Consider the following 11,874-nt stretch of genomic DNA (forward strand, 5'->3'; position numbering starts at 1 on the left):
AAATTCTATATTGTTTATTATTAGATTATACTTTTGAAGCTAGTAGGAAAATCTGTCCGTAGCATCTGAGCAATCCTACCCATTAACAGGAGGAAAATATGTACTTAAAAGAAGTACACATTCAAAGGCAGCCGTAACTAAGCATGAAATTACTATAGATTTTATGTATAATTTCAGATGTCCATTTTTTTTGTACCAGGCCTTAAACAGGTTTAATGATGCTGTGAAAACGGCCTGTTTAACATGGGGGTCAATGAGAAACTGCTCTATTATGAAACCTGCCCCTAGTGGACACTCACAGAACTGCAGTTTTTGAACTTCTGTATTGGATCAACCAGGAAGTCGCTGTGGTGGGGGCTTGGTTGAAAGGGGTGATATGGGTAGATACAAAAGGCCACGAAAAAACTCCTAAAATTGATTTTGTCTTTTAGTCACTCAGAATGCAATCCATAATTTAGTTATTTAGTCCAATTTTCTGAAAATAATAACAATAGTAATAATAATTTCCCCCTGGGATTATTAAAGTATTTCTGACTCTGAAATAAGACACGAAAACATTGAATGAAGAGTCATAATATGATGGAATGCTGCCTCTGCTGCAAAAGAGTAAACGGTGAGTATGGAAAGTAGCAGTTTGTGGAATTAATCATAAATGAGCATACAAAGCTGAGGAAGGGAATCTCTTGTATTGGGAGATGTGATTGAGGACCCTGAGAAACAAGTTGGAGGAAATATTATGTTACAGGCAGGGAGGAATGCTACCTCGTCATGAACTCCTCAAACTTGGAGCTGGTCAGGTTGAGACTGGACCAGTGAGTGTCAGCCACAGGTTTGTGTTCAGGAGGTCCCAGGTAGGCCAGCAGGGTGGCCATCTTGTCAAAAGGTCGCCTGCCAACGGCCTTGTGGTCCCTGGAAATGAAATTATAATGAATACATTCACAAAAATGATAAGTGGTAAAGAATGAGTTCATTATTGAGATCAAATGATCCATCCTGACCTGTTACTGGAGAGGTACTGGCCAATCCTCTCCTGGTTGTTCCACAGCAGGCGGTGGAGGGCCAGCACATTACCGTCACTGATGAAGGACAGACTGTGGTTGACTGAATCGCTAGGTGGAGAGTCAGATGCTATGTCCAAGAAAAACCTGTAATGGAGAGAAGACAGTACACAATCAATAGACAGAAGATACTCATCTTACATTTCAGTGCTTTAGTTAAAGATACTCAAAGATGTCACACGAGTCATTCATGTTTTTTATTCTTCTCCGACTGACTAAAAACTTTAATTTTGCGGCACCCCGACTTCCAACTCCACAGCAGTCAGTTGGCTTCAAATAACTTATACAGAAGCACCAAGTTAGGAGGCTGTACAACTCAAATCTTAAAATCAAAACAAAAATGTTTTTTTTTTTATAACTCAACGGAACCTTACATAATTAATGATATAATCCAAATGACAAATTTAAATCAACTAACCTGATCCAACCATCTCTTCCTCAAATAACTATACTGTAGCTGACACCCAACACAAACCTTATTAACTCACTGAAAATGTATACACACAGGCTTAGGTTCAACAGTATCATGTGTCAGACAGTGTCAGACAGTGTCAGACAGTGTCAGACTGTGTCAGACAGTGTCAGACAGTGTCAGACAGTGTCAGACAGTGTCAGACAGTGTCAGACAGTGTCAGACAGTGTCAGACTATAAGACTGTGTCAGACTGTGTCAGTCTGTGTCAGACTGTGTCAGACTGTGTCAGACTGAATCAGACTGAATCAGACTATAAGACTGTGTCAGACTGTGTCAGACTGTGTCAGACTGTATCAGACTGTATCAGACTGTATCAGACTGTGTCAGACTGTGTCAGACTGTGTCAGACTGTGTCAGACTGTGTCAGACTGTGTCAGACTATGTCAGACTATGTCAGACTGTATAAGACTGTGTCAGATTGTATCAGACTGTATAAGACTGTGTCAGGCTGTATAAGACTGCGTCAGACTGTGTAAGACTATGTTAGACTGTATAAGACTGTGTCAGACTGTATCAGACTGTATCAGACTATAAGACTGTGTCAGACTGTGTCAGACTGTATCAGACTGTATCAGACTGTGTCAGACTGTGTCAGACTGTGTCAGACTGTATCAGACTGTATCAGACTGTGTCAGACTATGTCAGACTATGTCAGACTGTATAAGACTGTGTCAGATTGTATCAGGCTGTATAAGACTATCAGTCTGTGTCAGACTGTATAAGACTATGTCAGACTGTATCAGACTGTCAGACTGTATCAGACTGTGTCAGACTGTATCAGACTGTATCAGACTGTGTCAGACTGTGTCAGACTGTGTCAGACTGTGTCAGACTGTATCAGACTGTGTCAGACTATGTCAGACTATGTCAGACTATGTCAGACTGTATAAGACTGTGTCAGATTGTATCAGACTGTATAAGACTATCAGTCTGTGTCAGACTGTATAAGACTATGTCAGACTGTATCTGACTGTGTCAGACTGTATCAGACTGTATCAGACTGTGTCAGGCTGTATAAGACTGCGTCAGACTGTGTAAGACTATGTTAGACTGTATAAGACTGTGTCAGACTGTATCAGACTGTGTCAGACTATAAGACTGTGTCAGACTGTATCAGACTGTATCAGACTGTGTCAGACTGTGTCAGACTGTATCAGACTGTGTCAGACTATGTCAGACTGTATAAGACTGTGTCAGATTGTATCAGGCTGTATAAGACTATCAGACTGTATCAGACTGTCAGACTGTATCAGACTGTGTCAGACTGTGTCAGACTGTGTCAGACTGTGTCAGACTGTGTCAGACTGTATCAGACTGTATCAGACTGTATCAGACTGTATCAGACTGTATCAGACTGTGTCAGACTATGTCAGACTGTATAAGACTGTGTCAGATTGTATCAGGCTGTATAAGACTATCAGTCTGTGTCAGACTGTATAAGACTATGTCAGACTGTATCAGACTGTCAGACTGTGTCAGACTGTATCAGACTGTATCAGACTGTATCAGACTGTGTCAGGCTGTGTCAGGCTGTATAAGACTGCGTCAGACTGTGTAAGACTATGTTAGACTGCATAAGACTGTATAAGACTGTATAAGACTGTATAAGACTGTGTCAGACTGTGTCAGACTGTGTCAGACTGTATCAGACTGTATCAGACTGTGTCAGACTGTATCAGACTGTATAAGACTGTATAAGACTATCAGTCTGTGTCAGACTGTATAAGACTATGTCAGACTGTATCAGACTGTCAGACTATGTCAGACTGTATCAGACTGTGTCAGACTGTATCAGACTGTATCAGACTGTGTCAGGCTGTATAAGACTGCGTCAGACTGTGTAAGACTATGTTAGACTGTATAAGACTGTGTCAGACTGTATCAGACTGTGTCAGACTATAAGACTGTGTCAGACTGTATCAGACTGTATCAGACTGTGTCAGACTGTGTCAGACTGTATCAGACTGTGTCAGACTATGTCAGACTGTATAAGACTGTGTCAGATTGTATCAGGCTGTATAAGACTATCAGACTGTATCAGACTGTCAGACTGTATCAGACTGTGTCAGACTGTGTCAGACTGTGTCAGACTGTGTCAGACTGTGTCAGACTGTATCAGACTGTATCAGACTGTATCAGACTGTATCAGACTGTGTCAGACTATGTCAGACTGTATAAGACTGTGTCAGATTGTATCAGGCTGTATAAGACTATCAGTCTGTGTCAGACTGTATAAGACTATGTCAGACTGTATCAGACTGTCAGACTGTGTCAGACTGTATCAGACTGTGTCAGGCTGTGTCAGGCTGTATAAGACTGCGTCAGACTGTGTAAGACTATGTTAGACTGTATAAGACTGTATAAGACTGTATAAGACTGTGTCAGACTGTGTCAGACTGTATCAGACTGTGTCAGACTGTATCAGACTGTATAAGACTGTGTCAGACTGTGTCAGACTGTGTCAGACTGTATCAGACTGTGTCAGACTGTGTCAGACTGTGTCAGACTGTATAAGACTGTATAAGACTGTGTCAGACTGTATAAGACTATGTCAGACTGTATCAGACTGTGTCAGACTGTCAGACTGTATCAGACTGAGTCAGACTGAGTCAGACTGTGTCAGACTGTATAAGACTATGTCAGACTGTATCAGACTGTATCAGACTATGTCAGACTGTATCAGACTGTATCAGACTGAGTCAGACTGTGTCAGACTGTATCAGACTGTGTCAGACTGTGTCAGACTGTGTCAGACTGTGTCAGACTGTCTGAGCGTGGATAATGAGCATTTATAATATGTAGGTATAATTCATCCATAATATAAAATGTGGTAACAAATGGGCAGAATAAGGTTAAATGATGCTGATGATTTAAACAGGGTTTTCTGTGTTCAGACACTGGCTCAAATTTGCGGATGTACAGTGCTGAGATAAAGCCTGACATCAGGCAGACCCCATCTGCCCCTTTGTTAGTTTATCCTGACCATACTTCAGTACTGACACAGCGTGGTAGAGACAGGTCTGGTAATATGATACTAGAATGAGGGTAGTTGGCATCATGCTCCAAGTGTCTTACCTTCTGGCTGAATCAAAGTTGCTCTTGACAAAGTCATTAAAAGGCCGCATGTGTTCTTCTTTAGTAAACAAGACATGGTTTGCAATGCTCTGCAGAATCTGAAGGAAAACACAGGAATATATAACATGCATATTAAAAACAGTGCTTACTGTCACAAACACATCATCATACATTTCCCATTGATTCCTATTGGAGCTTATTCCATTGCTATGCAGCACAGTATTTAAATCTACTTTTTCCAAGTTCGGTGTCAACAAGACGTACAGCAAATGTGAAAAAATTGCCATCTCTGAGGAGGAAGAAGCACATTGCAAACTATACAGAACTTGGCAATCAGATTCCCAATGTTTTGATGTATCCAAGTGCTTACATAGTAGTGTCTGAACACCTTAGTGCTGACCTCAGGTTATACCATGTGGAATGGCAGAGAAGGAAAATATTTCAAATGCTGAAATTTTCAGTTGTTTCTGTGCTTTGAGGAAGGCGAGAATTGACTTTGGGCATAAGATTCCCCTAATGTCAAACCTGTTGATCGCTCTCTTGCACTTTGTTCTGTGCATGCAGCCTCCATCCTGGATGTCTAAAGTCACTTGTTTAACTGCCTACAGATTGTGCCCTCAACTTTTTTCACGCTCTTATATATTTAACCACTGAGTTAAGAATGAAAGCTTCCATTGTAGCCTGAAAAGTAACCTGCAGCTGAAACAATGACTGTGTTTTATTACTGTAATAACTACATTTAAAGGTGGATTATAGGATATAGGACAGCATATATACAGTATAGCAGTTTGATAGCAATTATAATGTTTGGAGACGGAGTCTTTGTTCCCTACACACAATAATGTGCAGTACGCAAACACAAATACGGACTGGACATACAAGAGCATGCAAGCTAACAATTGCAGGTTCTGGCATGATTTTCCAGGGACATTTTTTGAAAGAATTCCTGGGATCTCAATTCATAGCACTCAGTCCTATTATACGCCAAGATTAGGGGTTAGTTTAAACACTGCTGAATTGTGACAGTAAAACCATTCAGGCAGCTTCAACGATTATCCCACATGCCCTTAGTGTCAAAGTAGTCAAAATGAACAAGCACATAGCTTTGCTTAGCTGTTTTGTGGTAAATAAGCATCATTAACATATTTCATATCTGTGGCTTTACGGTTTCCTAGGTGACTACTTCTCAAACCCAATTGCACAAGAGTACAGGCCCAAATCATCTAGTGCCTAGTATTTTAAATGGCTGAAACGAACAAGAAGCATGGAGAAACGCATCAAACTACTTTGACGCTTCCTTTCCAACCTGGTTTCGACTTTGGAGTTTCAAATGAGGACCCAGGCCGTGGACACACATTGCCACTTTTGTCATCCGATCATCCCTTTTGTATCCCTGTTTGTACTTTCTCTGATGTATTACGGTTTCCCTCTGCTGCAACATGTGTATCATATAGGCCCTGCCACTATTACAAAACAGACCAAATATAAAGAAAAGAAAAAGACTCACTTGAACCGAATGCTGTTTTAGATGCACATATTTCATGGTAATATGAACACTGTTATTGTTGTTCAGAAATCCAATCCATATCTAGCAGGCAGGACAGATTGAAGTTTCAAATGTGGGCACTTGAAGACAAAAAGCATCACAAAAGCAAAATGACTGCACGGTCTGTGTCTGTTCATCTTTTCTCTCCTTTGCCCTTATAAATGCACAATAAGCATTTTCTGTCGCCTATATTACTGATTGAACACATGAAAATGAATAAATGGTAATGATAGATTATGATGGTATTTTATGACACTGTCCATCAACATGACAGAAAGCGAGAAAGTCCAGCGCACTGATAGGGGTATCTGTAGTATGCTATCCTTAACTACTGTTGGTTCTGTGGTGTTGGCACCTCAAATCTGAGGCTTGCAGTGCATCAAAGGAGCGTCAATTGATGTGCATTTGGCCTTAAGTTTCCCTTTAGTCAGCTGCATCACAAAACCATTAGCTTGTATAATTTATAAGGCAAGGAGAGAAAAGATGAACATACACCAACCGTGCAGTCGCTGACTTCATGTCAACAACACACAAAGCAGTGAGGATTATTATTTTTTTCTGCAGCAGGATCAGTAGGACCATAGGTCTCTCACTATTCATCTTCTACCAGTTTCTATTTGAGCAGCCTATAAAAACACATAAGGCACAAGCCCTGTTGAGCTTTGTGTCTGCATGTGGGTCCACATTTGATACTTCAACGCTGCACGCCCTGTCAGAGGTTCATCGGTCATTGGTGTGTGTGGAAGGGCCCGTACGAGGTGCACTTTGTTGGAGAGTTGTGGCTTTGTATTCACCAGCCTTACCTTGGACATGAGTTTTAGACCCCGTTCTATCCTGGGTAAGGGCTTCTTGTCCAAGATGCCAGCCTCATAGGGAGAAACAATTGCTGGGTTGACAAAGCGCAGAAACATGGCGCTGCCCACCGCACCAATGCTGTTCTGTGGGAAACGCTGACTCACCACCTTGGTGAAGAAGGATGGAGGGAACAAGGGAAGACAAAGGCGGGGAGCAGAGGAGAAAGTTAAAAGCAAAGGGAATGAAAAAAAATATTGAAAATGTATTTCAGTATATTAAAAAGCAAAGGAGGGAATGATGACAATAACAAAACATATGTGTCAATATGTGTAACAAAGCAGCCTCAGATGAGCCATGGCTTAAACAGTAAAATATGTCAGGTTCAGGTGGAGGAAGACATGAAGAGAGACTTAGAAACAATCGAAGTTCATTTTAGGATGTAAACAGAGCTAGAAGAATTCTTACTCCAGTTACAGCCCAATAAAGAGAAAAGAAATGAAGAGCAAGCAAGGAACGCAACGGTCTCTGTTTGTGAAGTATGAAAACTGAACGTCCTCAGGAAAAAAAAGGAGGCAGAGTTGCAGTTTGAATAATCTGGTTCTTTTCAGACACTTTTTTTGGGAACTTCAAGAGACGATCATTATTTAGGTGTGTGTCGTTCAAGAAATACGATGAAAACAAATGGTTTGTTATCATTTTGAAATTTAAGGCGGTTTGATTGATACACAACTTCAACTTATGCACCAAGTAATATGAAAGAAAACACTCCACCTTAAAATTTCTGGTAGCTGACAAAAAGCAGTAAAAGACAAAGTGACAGTTGAGAGGGACTGGATGAAAGCAGCACCGTGAATTTTCTCCATATTTAACTCAACTATGTTAATAAAGATAAAAGGGCTGCAAAAATACCCTTTCTGTTTTTGGGACAGCTAAAAAGGTAAAAGTTAAAGATGATGTGTAAAACTGACTCTGTGCTTACTTGCTCAATCAATCACCAATTATGTTTTCATATGTATATACTTATATTTATATACCTATATATTCTACCTTTCATCAGATCATCATTTTGAAACGGGATATTCATGTCCATGTAAACGAACTTATTTAAAAAATGCACGGGTACATTCGAGTGTGCATTTTTGAGGCAATAAAATTGAACCATGACTGCAGGCAAAAAGTAGTTCTTGGAACATCTATCTTTTAAGGAATTCCCATCACTTTGTACTGTGGTGGGTTATTAGCACAAAAAAACAAAAGTAAAAACAAATCTCTAATATGGTTACCAGAGTCAGATCATTTAGTGAGTGTAGTTATTCTGGTAACACCTTCTATGAAGACAACATCGATAGTGCATTATGAATTTATCCTGAATTATAGTGCATACATACTGCTTCTGACTGCACTTAAACACATAAAATGCCTTCTAATGCACAAGATCAACACTCATAAAGCAATATAAATGTGACTTATACGGATTTATAAGTTCAAGTGTCTAATGAATGCTCTAGTTATGAACTAGAGGTTGACAGATGGTGCTTATTATACATTATTACTACTACCTATATTCACCAATACACACCTCAACAACCAGCTGCGGTGAAGACTGTAGTGCTATGGTGTGCTATAACAGTGCATGCATTATAATGCGTTATCATTGTATGTGTTAAGCACAGTATAGCACATATTGATGTATCTTTAATAATATATGCTTTATCATAACATGGCATTGTTCAGGCCAAGCGAGTGGTTGCGACACTAACGCGGTGACAAGGTCTGCAAAAATCTGGTGACAAACACTTCCTCTGTTGTAGTTCATGTTGGTGAAAAGTTTGATTATAACACAAACTGTTGGTTGTAAACATCCATCACAGTTTACACCAAACTCCTGCTCCACCTTAACTGTACCTAGCGAAGATGCGGGTAGACGGGTTTCCTATACACTGAGAGATTGTTACAAACATTTTGGATGCACTCTGTGATTGACCTACGAATAAAGTGGTTAAAGGGCATGTGGCATTGTCTGTAACAAGTCACATTTCTATCACTCTTGTCCCTCCTGAAGTTGCTTTTGCTCTGTGACACTGCAGTGAGTGCTGTGGACAAACCTGAATCACATAGGAGGCACGCTCTTGAGGCCTAGGAAGCCAAAACAAATCTTAACATGAGGTCTCTGTCTCTGTTAAAACTTTTACAGTGGCTGCATGTCACCTTCGTCTAACGTGTGTAGTTTTCTTTTTCCTCCTCTCACCTTTCTAAATCCATTGGCTAGTTGTTGGGGTGTTTTTGAAGCAGACAGAAATGAAGGTGGTTTGCTTAGGGGCACCACAGACCACTTGGTATTCATCAACAGGTTTTGAAACATTGCGTGCTGCAGAGATGATGGCCAGAACTACAAGAATAAGACCCATGTTGTAATAAACTGCAACTATTCTTTAATATAAGGTTTAGACGTCTGCAACTAAAGTAATAGAAACTACAAAAGTTGCCACTAATTGTTTTGGTCTCCAATTGATACTTTCATTAGTTACAATGAATTCCCATGATGACATGTTCAAATGTCCAAAGATGATTCTCAAACATTGCTTCTGCTTGTTCTCCAAACACCTACACACTCTATTTGCTCATTGTTTCATTAAATTTGGCTAATTTCAGAATCAGATTAAGTCTAAGCACATCAGAATGAATCATGTCATGATAACGAGAATACTGACGTTAAATGAATGGTTTGGGTATTTTGAAGTTTGGTTGTATACTGATCAAAAAAATTAAGGGATCACTTAGGGTCCACTTACACTGTCCGTCCGTACCGTGCCCCGTGCTTTAGGGTACCCACCTCTCCCAAAAGGGCCGTGGCCGGCAAGCGTACCGCAACTAGGCGCGGTACGGTTGCACTCACACGGGTCAAACGGACCACACTGGACAGTCTGAGTGCGCCCTTAATGCTCACAGTAGAACACAAGTCAGTTAAACGTCAGGGATACTAATCTGTCCACTTAGGAAGCACAAGTCATTGTGAATCATTTTCAGCTGCGTTCGTGCAAATCAAAGTGACAACAGGAGCAATGGAGCAAAAGAAAACAAACTGTCAGAAACTCCTGCACAGTCTTCCCCTCTCCTTATGCTGGAGCTAGGTGTGCAGCAGGGAGCTGCAAAGGTGATAGTTGCTAACTTGGTGCTCTCACTATTAATATTAGCTGGTTTATTTCTAAATGGTATGTTTAAAAACTTTCATGTACGCTTAAATTCAGCGCTCTGTTCTGAGCAGTTAGCTTTAGCTTAGCACTGTCGTCATGGAGATACTGCTATGAAAGTTATGTTATGTCCACAGCGACCACTTGAATGTTTAGCATGAATTTAAGTCCTCCTTCAGTAAGACAGGACCCTTCAGGGCTAGGATAGCACTACACAATGCCATCTGTGGTTGACTGGACTGCTTAATCCTAATTCTCCTCAATCCAGTGAGAGTAAGACCAGGGCCTGTTTTGCTGACACATCATAGGTGCTGGATGTGAAAATGAAAACTGCTTCAGTCTGAAACTAGCAATGACAATTGTGTTTTAGCCTTACGTGCCACTTGGCTACAGATAGAAGATAGAGCCCTCCATCTTTGTAGCGTGCAGCTGCTACCTGCTTCACTGTGTGTATAAAGAATTTTGCAAAGTCATAATGCAGTTAAATAATAGCAGCCCTGTTACACCGCGTCCAAGCCCCGTCTATCTTGGGAGTTTCACCTTTACTTGTGCTTACCTCCCCAACAAGAACATAGACTTCACTGTTTAAACTTTCTTTTTCCACTTTCTGTTGACATTTGCCTTGATTTTCTTCACATCGTCAGTATGAATGGATATTAATTAGGGGCGTTTCACTTACTTTTCATAGTTAATTATGGCTGTGACATGAAGCTTGAAAAGGTGCGGCACACTGACTGTAATTTATAAAGGGAAACCAGCAGGGGACGTGTGAGCACACTTTTGTGAATCAGAATATTATATTATGTATATATTATATACCTAACCTGTTTCAGAGCAGCATGTTTGAGATAACACATCAACTTCTACAATTGTATCAAGCATTGCCTACTGACCAATCAATTTTCTTGAAAAATGGCATAACCATTCCTAGAAGATCCAGTACTGTATTGAACATGGTGGCTGGGTCGCAAGAGTTCTCATTTTAAAAGGTAGGTTTTAAGGTAAAGTGTTTACTGAAATGGGTTTCTGAAAGCATTTTAAGCGAGAAATGGGCAATAGAGTAACATAATCTTCATATTCAGCACTGCCTAGTTTGACTTTTTCATCTGAGTTTTGTAAGCCTGCCAGTTTGTTGGGACGGACCGACTTTGGGTTCAGTCGTGTTTATGCGAATTCTGATATGCTGAGCGGTCATTCAACTCTCTGCACTGTCTTTATCATGCAAGTCTCCATAGAAAGTGAATGGGATCCGTCGACTTCATATGTGAATGGAGTTGGAGGATCTCAACCTTGAATGTTGGCTGCCCCGCCAAAACTGCTGCAGCTCGCACCGGCATGTGCTCTACATTGAGTTTTGCCTATGATTATAGCCAAAAATAACATGTTTAATTTCATTTCATTACAAATGTCATTTATATTCATTTTAGACAGAGAAAGTTAAGATTCTGTCCACAGAAATGAAACAGTTCTGTTATGTCAGTAAGAGCATTTTCTGTCTCTGTTTTCTGCAAGACAGGGGCGTGTCCAGACTTTCTTGACTGGGATGGCCCAAGTGGGGCACTGACTTATGTAGGGGTGGCATTTAGTTTGTGTGCACGCGTAGGAATACCATTACTCGTAACAGCCCACCAACTATTTGTCTTTCTGAGGCTGTGGTGAGCTCAGTTGTAAATCTAGAGTGAAGACGTCTGCTGAAAGAGGCCTGGGTCTTTAGTTTTTGGTTGTAAACTTTCAT

General features: G+C 40.5%; 1 protein-coding gene across 3 annotated transcripts in view; it reads right to left on the reverse strand.

Moving 5' to 3' along the window:
• Window positions 1-11,874, reverse strand: part of nf1a (neurofibromin 1a) — a 117,228-nt gene that overhangs the window by 41,600 nt on the left and 63,754 nt on the right. For all 3 annotated transcript variants that reach the window (XM_083914444.1, XM_083914443.1, XM_083914442.1), the window contains exons 30-33: window positions 6,957-7,115; window positions 4,608-4,705; window positions 999-1,145; window positions 763-909 (exon numbers count right to left, since the gene is read on the reverse strand). In XM_083914444.1, coding sequence (XP_083770570.1) covers window positions 763-909; window positions 999-1,145; window positions 4,608-4,705; window positions 6,957-7,115 — 551 coding nt within the window. The remainder of the gene's footprint in view (window positions 1-762; window positions 910-998; window positions 1,146-4,607; window positions 4,706-6,956; window positions 7,116-11,874) is intronic.

Source organism: Echiichthys vipera (genome assembly GCF_963691815.1).
Source record: "Echiichthys vipera genome assembly, chromosome: 5".
NCBI classification, from domain to species: Eukaryota; Metazoa; Chordata; class Actinopteri; order Perciformes; family Trachinidae; genus Echiichthys; species Echiichthys vipera.